The sequence below is a fragment of the Pipistrellus hanaki genome, assembly GCF_964339955.1.
Source record: "Pipistrellus hanaki genome assembly, chromosome: 2".
Classification (NCBI taxonomy): domain Eukaryota; kingdom Metazoa; phylum Chordata; class Mammalia; order Chiroptera; family Vespertilionidae; genus Pipistrellus; species Pipistrellus hanaki.
This window is the reverse complement of record NC_140504.1, coordinates 180,791,082-180,799,666: the sequence shown is the minus strand read 5'-3', so window position 1 is coordinate 180,799,666 and position 8,585 is coordinate 180,791,082. Positions and strand designations below refer to the sequence as shown.

General features: G+C 61.5%; 1 protein-coding gene across 1 annotated transcript; it reads right to left on the bottom strand.

Moving 5' to 3' along the window:
• Positions 1-1,092: 1,092 nt before the first annotated feature.
• On the bottom strand, positions 1,093-8,171 carry FNDC5 (fibronectin type III domain containing 5). The gene is made up of 7 exons (XM_084874400.1): positions 7,902-8,171; positions 7,101-7,364; positions 5,518-5,633; positions 4,893-5,091; positions 4,411-4,500; positions 2,211-2,344; positions 1,093-1,848 (listed from the first exon to the last, which is right to left on the bottom strand). The coding sequence occupies exons 1-7, from the start codon at positions 7,984-7,986 to the stop codon at positions 1,843-1,845; spliced, it is 894 nt and encodes a 297-aa protein (XP_084730526.1). The 5' UTR covers positions 7,987-8,171; the 3' UTR covers positions 1,093-1,842.
• Positions 8,172-8,585: the final 414 nt, after the last annotated feature.

Sequence of the window (8,585 nt, the reverse complement as noted above, 5' to 3'; positions counted from 1 at the left end):
GCAGGGATGGAAGTCACAGACAATGAGTGAAGCCTCATGCCCTCCCATGAGGAAGCCCTTAGTGTTGCTGACATCTGCCTTGTACCCTGTCTCTCCTCCCTCCCTGTGTCCCACACTCGGACGTGGTGGCCGGCCCAGCCGGGAGAGCTCCTGGAGACCGGAAGGAAGGGTGGTCACTGGGCGATGGCTTTCAGCTCTCTGGCTTAGGGCTATTGCTCTTACTCAGTTCAACAGGCATTCAGAGCACCTACTGTGTGCCAGGCTGCTGCTAGGCGTGGTGCTCCCACACTGCCGTCCGTAGCCACCACTGGAAGGCGCAGAGGTCCTCTTCCGTGCAGGCGTTCAGCTGCCACAGCTTGTCAGTCCTGGGGAAGGGTCTGCCTTCCCTTATCAAGCACCAGGTTTTTGTTTTTGTTTTTGTTTTTTACCAGAAAGGGGCAGTGGAGAAAGACCTGTCACCTCACACCACACCGGCTCTAGGGAAGGACATGAGGACCCTGGGTAGCTTTCACAGAACCCTGGATGAGATGCAAGCTATGGAGACCCCAGAGGCCACGGCTGCTCTGAATGGGTGGCTCGGGCCTGCCTTCCAGCAGCTCCCACCGCAGCACGGTGATCTAGCAGTCCTCGGGACGTCCACGGGAACGTGCCTTTCCGTCGTCCTCGTCAGCACTGTTACAACGAGATTTTCCTAAAGAAATGGGGCCAATACCTTCCAGCTGTCTTTCCTACTTTTTCTTAAAACCCCAGACTGGTGGTCTTACAGTCAAAATAAGGGCCAAAAAAGATAGAAGGTGCAGGCAACCAGCTCCGGGAGTCCCTATGGCCCTCTGGAATGAAGCCCTTCAATTGTGTTTTCCAAGAGACAAAACAGATAAATCTCACACACACACACAAAGTTGTGCATCGCACCACAAACAAGTCCTTAATGGCTAAATCCAGAAAAGGCTCCACGGCTTCCCTGCCGGCTCTTGGTCTGAAAGAGCCGAAGTCGGTCTCGGTGCTTGTCCTCTCCCAGCAGCTTTGTGCATCTTCTCAGAGAGGAAGGCCGTGTCTCATGCAGCTTTGCCTTTTCCAGAATGGGGCCGGGACTCGTTTTGTGGCTTGTTTATTTTTTTGCAGAATTTGGGTTTGTAGTTCAGTCTCCTTCACCAGACTAGGACATCGGGGGGAGAGAACTGTGCAGCTAGCCGTAGCGCCCCCTCCACTGCAGTCCTCCCCTCCCTGTGCCCGTGGACCTGGGGACCAGCAGAGAAGAAAAATGAAATCCTTCTCCCTGTAGACAGGTAGTCACGCTTCAATGATGATCACCAAGAGCTTGTTTGGAAACTGGGAGGAAAAATGAGAGAAGCGGCCAGGGCTGACTGAATAGACTTCTCGCAAGGTTGCAAACAGAGGACAAGAGGAGGAAGGGAGCTGGAGAGCCAGACTCTTGTCCCCCGTGGAGGACAGGAGCAGCCTGCCTGCACGTCTTGTCTCTGCCGTCTCAAACCCAGCCTTCAGCTCACGCAGCTGAACGGCCAAGACTGGGTCCTGGGCCCACTGCCCCCGGGCCCCGTCACCCCCAGCAGAGCCATCCTGCCGGCTGGTTCTCACGTCCTGCAGATCTGCCTCAGCGCAGCCTCAGCCACTGCCATGGTTGCGGTGCTTCTGGAGATGGGGGTTAATAAGAGGCTTCAGCAAAATGCGCCAGGAAGAGGGAAGCCAGAGGGTGTGAGGAGATGGGGGCGGAGGAAATGCAGAGAGGGCCAGATGTTTGTTGGGTATCATCGCCTGAACCATGAGATCCTCTCACATTTTCTACTGTCTTCTGAGCTGCCCAGAGCAAGCACTGAAAAGGTTTCATATCTGTTTCACACAAGAGGAAATACGGGACAAAGAGCTGAAGCACCTGCCCAAGGTCACAGCACCGCCGCTGCAGAAATGAGCTCAAAGCCCATCTCTTCTCGTCCACACCAGCCGAGAGTTCTGCCCTCCCCATTCACTGCCCCCCCGCCCCCCCCCCCCTTTAACCCTCATTGGCCCCTGGCACCCTGCAAAAGGAAAGGATCCAAAACCAATTTGCAGAGTCCCCTGGGTCACACAGGCAGCAGCCAAGCTTGGCTCTGCCCAGCTGTAGCCATGCCAGACCCTGCACTGCCCCCTCTCAGTCTGGGGACTCCCAGTCCTGAGCCAGGGGCCGCCCGTCCAGGCCCCAGCCCTGCCCTCACCTTGCTGCGGAGAAGCCCCCCGCCTTGGTGCTCTGGTGTGCTGGTTTCGGACGCGCTCTTGGTTTTCTCCTTGTTGTTGTTGGGCTCGTTGTCCTTGATAATGTCATACTGGCGGCAGAAGAGGACGATGACGCCTGGGGGACGGGGGAGAGCAGTCAGAGTCCTTGCCCGCCTGCTCCCTCGCCCTGAGCCCTTGCTGAGCTCGTTAGGTACTGAGCTCCAGATGGCCTCTCACCTGCACCACTGCCACAGCCTGCCCCTGGCCTCTGGCTCCTGTGCCCGCCTGCCCCTGACCATCCCCTTCACTGCTGCTGGGTTGGTCTTCCTACAACCTGTGTCTGATCATGTCTCCTCCCTTCCCTTTTAAACGTCTGAGTCCGCCCCCCTTCCTTTAGGGGGAAATAGAAACAGCAGCGTCCGCTGAGCACGTGCCAAGCTGTGCTGTGCACTGACACGTTCCAGCTCGCGGAGTCCTCGTGGCACTGTGAGGCCCAGTGACCTCCCCAGGTGAGAGTGAGGACCGAGCAGAGCTCAGGGGACTTACTCAAGGCCGCTCCGGGGTGGAGCCGGGGTGTGTACCCGGGGCCTGCAGTCTGCGAAATGTTTATTTTATTGAACTGATACAGGCGCATCATAAGCTTTTTTGGAAGTTGGATAGTACTAAAGTAGCCAGCTCCAGTTCTTGTGTTTTCCCTATTTTTATTTCTATTCTGGATTTACAGTGGTTATTTCTTGGCCTATCTGTTTTAGATATTATCTCTTGACTTCCCACCATGGTAGTGTCAGGGATGGTCAGGGTGGCCTCTGCCTGGAAATAGTATTCTGCGTTCTCAATTCTTGTCTTCTCGTAGGGACGAATTTAAACAAGAGACAACAAGCGGCGGGAATGTATTTGCAGAAAAGGAATACACACAGCTACTGTCTGAGTGTATACGGCAACTCAGCCACTGGAAACCAAACCAGGTGCCCTGCCTAGTGGGGCTTTGGGTATTTATACCCTTAGACTGGAGTGCCTTAAACCTAAGTCTCCCCCTCCCTTATTTCTCAAAAACAGTATCTTCGTTATAAGGCCCCTCCCCCAGGTTTACGTTGCCAGTTAGACCGCATCCCGGAGGCTCTGGCTCTTCTCACAGAGGGGCCTGCCGCCTCCACCGTCTGACTGTGGCGTGTCAGGCCTCACAGGGACCCCCTCCTGGCTGCCTTTCCCAGCGCACACCTTTCGAGCTGCCCCTCTAACAGCAGATAAGGCCTAAGCACTCCCCCTGCTTCCTTCCCCATCGCCCTAACAGAATTACGTGACGATTTTGGGTTCATTCACTATGTTTATATTGTTGTGATTTCATAAACACTATCTGTGCCAAGTCTAATAAAGCACCGTAAGCAAACCTCCTCTTTTGTATAACCCTTTCCCCCCAAGTGCCTGTTTTCCTATGAGCCTATGGAACCTCCCACCCCCTCACCCCCCAATTCTTCCACCTGAGAGAGCCTGCCCCTCACCCACTGCTGACACAGCTCAGGCATCAGGTCCTCCAGACTCCAGTCACTCCGCCGCCTCGCCGTCCTTCACTTCCCCACTCCCTACCTCGTTCTTGGGTCACAGCCGCCCTGAGCCCACTGAGCTTAATCTGTTTCTTGAACCCACCGTGCCCAGAACATCCTTCCTTCCTTTTTTTTTGGCTGCTGGGTGAACTCCTATTCACCCTTCAACGCTCACATCCCATGTTCCCACTCTTGGTGTTTTTCCGGTTTTCTGACTCCTGGCCCCAGAATGAATTCCCTCTCCGCTGCTCCCATACACAGTCCTATGACAGCACCCATCCCATTGAATTGTAGTTCATACGGGCCCGGCTTCTCCCAGGCTTGCTGGTAGGTATGAGGCTCTTCTTAGCCCTCGCTAAGGAACGTAGCACTATAGACAGTGAAGTGGCCGCTCAGGAAACGCGGATTGAATACAGAAATGAAATTTGATCTTTCTCCTCAGAGAGCTTACAGATAAGTGGAAAAGAGAGTTATAAGCCTAACTAACTTATCTAAGAAGGGCTGAGGAGGGGCAAACAGGGTGCTGTGGAGGCACCACGACAGGAATGACCTAGTGCCGTGGTGGGCAAACTGAGGCTCGCGAGCCACATGCGGCTCTTGGGCCCCTTGAGTGTTTCTGTGAGAGAAGGGTCAGGTCAGGGTCCGCCCTTCCCAGACTCACCGGCCCACATGAACAGGACAACCACGATGATCAGCACCTCGCCCGTCTGCAGCTGCTGGTTCCGCCCCATCTCCTGCATGGTCACCTCGTCTGTGGGGAGAGAGACGCTGGGTCTGGGCTCCTTGCCTCCCCCAGCCACTCCTCTGTGGCCACGCCCAAGAAAGACCGGCTTCTCTCCGTATCGGTGCCCACGCACCTAACAAAAAGAGCTTCTAGAACACGCTGATGGCTACTCGGAGTGGCAGCGATAAGGCAATCCAAAATAAATGTTTATATACCCATTGATTGGGTCACTACAGTGACCTCCTCTCTCTCTCTTAGGTACTTTACTAGGTGCTTTACCAGGCAGAGGGGAAGACAGGGGATAGGTAGGGGGGCAGTGGAGGGAGGAGTATGGGAAATCAGTGCTTTCTAAAACCTCCACTGCTCGGGCCTGACCAGCCCTCGCCCACCGCGCCCGCCCTCCCTCGGTGCCGGCCTGCCTTTGTTCTTGGAGGCCATCTTCTCGGCCTCGCGCGGCGTCTTGAAGAGCAGGGGCTCGCTGGCCGGGCTCTGGCCCTGCACAGAGATGGCCTGCACGTGCACGATGTACTCCGTGTCCTCCTCCAGGTCCCAGAGGGCGCAGGAGCGCGTGGTGGTGTTCACCTCCTGGATGAAGCGCAGCATCCGCACGTCCTTCTTCTGCCAAAGGAGAGCCAGCCCGGGGGTCCGGTGCCCAGTCACCACCCATCTGCCGCCTCTCCAGCCGCAGCCGCGGGCTCACCTGGCCACCCTGCTAAGCCCTTTGCTGCAGACATCATCTCACTGACGCATCCCCCCATCTCTGCAGACCTCCTTATCTCTGCTGTACAGAGGAGGCGGCGGGGAGAGGGGTGAGGGAAGGTGCCCAGAGCCATACATCGCGGGAGAAGTGGAGCCAGGCCCAAATCTCAGGTCTGCTTAAGATCAAAACCACACTCTGAAGTCCCGGGTTCCGAACAAAGGCCCCAGAGCCCTCCCTCCCCGACCGACCCCCTTCGGGGCCCTTGTCCTGCCAGTCTGCCCTGGGCCTCAGCCCCTTCCTTCCTCCTCCCTCACCCTCCACCATCTCCCCTCCCAGGGGCTTACCTGCTGAGAGATGGCGAATCCGATGACAACCTCATCCTCCAGGACATCCCAGCTCACCACCGCCGAGTTGGCCTTGAGGTGCCTGACAGTGACGTTCACTGGGGCGGAGGGGCTGTCTGGGGGGGGACACCTGAGCCTGAGCACCCCCCGCGGGCAGGCCCAGGCCCACTGTCTCCCGGGTGAGCCTGGGGAAGGCTGTGCAGCGGGAACGGGAGAAACCAAGGGCTCCCTGGGGTTGGCACACGGGCCTCAGGTCCCTGGTGGGTGCAGGGCCAGGCTGGGGAGGCCCCAGGCTCCGTGTGCCCAGGAAGGGAACCCCAGATGCCCACAACTGGCCCTACCAGGGGGGCAAGCTAAAACGGAGGGGCCTGGGCCAGTGGCAGATCTGATGGAGGGGCGTGAAGAGGTGAGGAGACAGGGGTTGGGGAGACGGAGGCGGCCAGGGTTCGGGAGCTGAAGGTTAGTCTGACGAAAAGCAGTCCCCATCCAGTGCCCTTTCTACAGGACTCGCCGCGCTGCCAGGGGAGTGACCTTGAGGACAGGGCAAGCCCAGAGGTCGAGAAGAACCAGGCGAGGACGGGAGTTGGGGTGCAGGGAGGGAGCCTCGGTGCTGTGGGGACCAGGCAGAGAGAAGCCTGCGGCGGAAGGGCCTCTGCGCGCTCTAAACTGGCAGGCGGGGAGGTGACGGGGGAAGGTGGGGCCCCTCAGCCCAGAGGCCAGGGCAGGCAGGGCCTTCTGGATGTGGGAAGAGGATGGAAGGGCGTCAGCGGAGAAGAGGAGGAGGAAGTGATGGGGGCAGAGGGGTCCGGAAGGAAGACCCTTCCAGGACAGGGCAGTGGAGTCACAAGGGACAGGTGCTGGCACCGACGGGAAGATCTGGGCGTGAGCAGCACCCCTGGCCCCACAGAAGACGGACCGAGGCCCCAGGGGAGACGTGGCCCCGAGAGAGACAGAGGGACACGGGCAGGTGGCAGACACAGACCCAGAGGACAGACCGGCGGGGTCCGTGAGGCAGACACAGAGATGGGAGCAGTGAGCCTCGGAGAGGGAGAGGGAGAGATGGAGGCCACAGCAGCCGGAGGGGAGCGGGGCGAGGATGAGGCCAGGCCCCGCGGGGCAGGCCAGATGCCGGCTGCACCGGGGGCCCCCCCGGGCCAGGTGCCAGTCCCTGTCCCTGTCCTCACACATGCTCACTGGGACCCACTGGGCCCCGCTGGGCCCTCCCTCTCTGACCTGCAGAGTTGGCTGCAGGGCTTTGGGGGCAGGGAGGGAGGCCCTGGGTGGGGGGACTGGTGTCCTCGGCTGCTCCGCGGCCAGAGCAGGGGGCTGGGGACCTGAGGCAAAGGCTTGGGCTCAGGGCAATGGAGTGAGGGGACTGAGGTCACAGGACGCTGGCCCCAGGGCTGGGTGGCTGGCAGGGAATTGGGGGCTGGAGGAAGGGGCCGGGGGTCAGGAAGGCAGGGAAGAGGCTGGGGCTGGCATCAGGGAGCGGTGATGGGGAGAGATGGAGTCCCAGGAAGCAGGGGAGGGAACTGAGGGCTCCCCGCCTCCCGCCCCCCCACCCCCATCCAGGGCCCCCTTACCCGCCTGCACCAGCGCGAGGCAGACGCAGCCCAGCCAGAGGCGGTGCATGGCGGCGGCGGCGGCCGGCCGGCCCGGGGCGGCGCAGGGGGACGCGGCTCCGGCTCCCGGCGGCCGCTGGCGCCCGCGATCCGGCCCGCGGCCCGCCCGGCCCGGCCGCCCCGCGCCGCCCCGCGCCGCCTGCATGTCGGCTCCGCGGACAGCGACTCCCGCGCGGCGGCGGCGGCCGCGTCCACGTCGGGCGCCCGGGGGGCGGGGCGCCCCAGCTGCGGGGAGACGCGGGGCGGGGTGAGGGCCGAGGGCGCACCCCCCGCTCCCCACCCGGCCGGCCGCCAGGTCCGCGGGGCCCCACCTGGCCGCCCCCTCTCGCCGGTGCCGGAGCGCAAACCGCTCCTCCGCGCCCCGCCGCCTCCCGCCCTCCCTCCCGCCCCCCGCGGCCGGCCCAGCGCCGCCCTCTCCCAGCGGGACAGGTGCTCCCCGCGCCTCTCCCCCACCCTGTGGCCTTGGGGTCTCCCCTCACCCCACACCAGGGCCTCGCTGGCTGGGGCCGGAGGGAGCTGGGGCGCTCCCCGGCGGGGATGGGTCCCACAGAGCGCGGGGTGAGTGCGGGGCGCACACAGCGGGTGCTCAGGGTTTGCCCTGCGGCCAGGGAGAGGGGCTCTGACTCCCCGGAGGGCCTGGCTCGTGGCCCCTGCCCGTCCTCCCCATCCCTGCGCCTCCCCGGCCTCTCCGGGGGAGAGTAACCCGGAGCACCTGCCCTGGGGGTGCCAGGTCCTGTGCGAAGGGCTTTGCTTACTTCGCACCCTGAGGCCTGGCTCCACTTTCCCAGGACTGGCAGGGAGGAGACTGCAGCTGGAGAGGCTGCTTGGCTGGTGGGGACGCAGGCATTGGACACGGGCTGACCTGATCCCCAAACCTGTGCTTGACTCACTGTCTCCCACCTGAGCGAGCTCAGTCACTTTGGGAGCCCTGGGACCCTAGAATTCGCTCGTGCCAACTCCTTCCTACCCAGAGAACAATCTGGAACGATCTCTTCCCAAGAGCAGGATGAGGGAGGGGTGGCCCCAGGCCTCCCCTTTCCCCGCCCTGCCCTCCTTCTCTCCCCGCCCCCTCCCATCCTGGCAGGCGGAGTGCTGTCAGCAGCGGAGGAGCTAATGGCTCTAAGTGCTTTAGCCAGGGCCGGCAGCCTGGGCCGGCAGCCTCAGTCCTAAAAGGGCTGGAGGGCCCCGCCCTCGTTACCTTGGGACACTCATAGCCTCTTACCGTCCCTACCTCAGTCCCACACCGTTCCACCCAACCCACTTCCTTTCTGACCGGAGCGCCAGGCACCCACCATCTGACCACCATCCTCTCCCAATGATCTCTGGACACCAGACAGCTGGGCAGCTCCCCGCCCCACGCTGACACTCTCCCCCCCAGGCCCCCCGAAACAGACCGGGCCCTGGGCCCCTGACACGGAGGGGCCACTCATCTCTGCCCACTGTCTG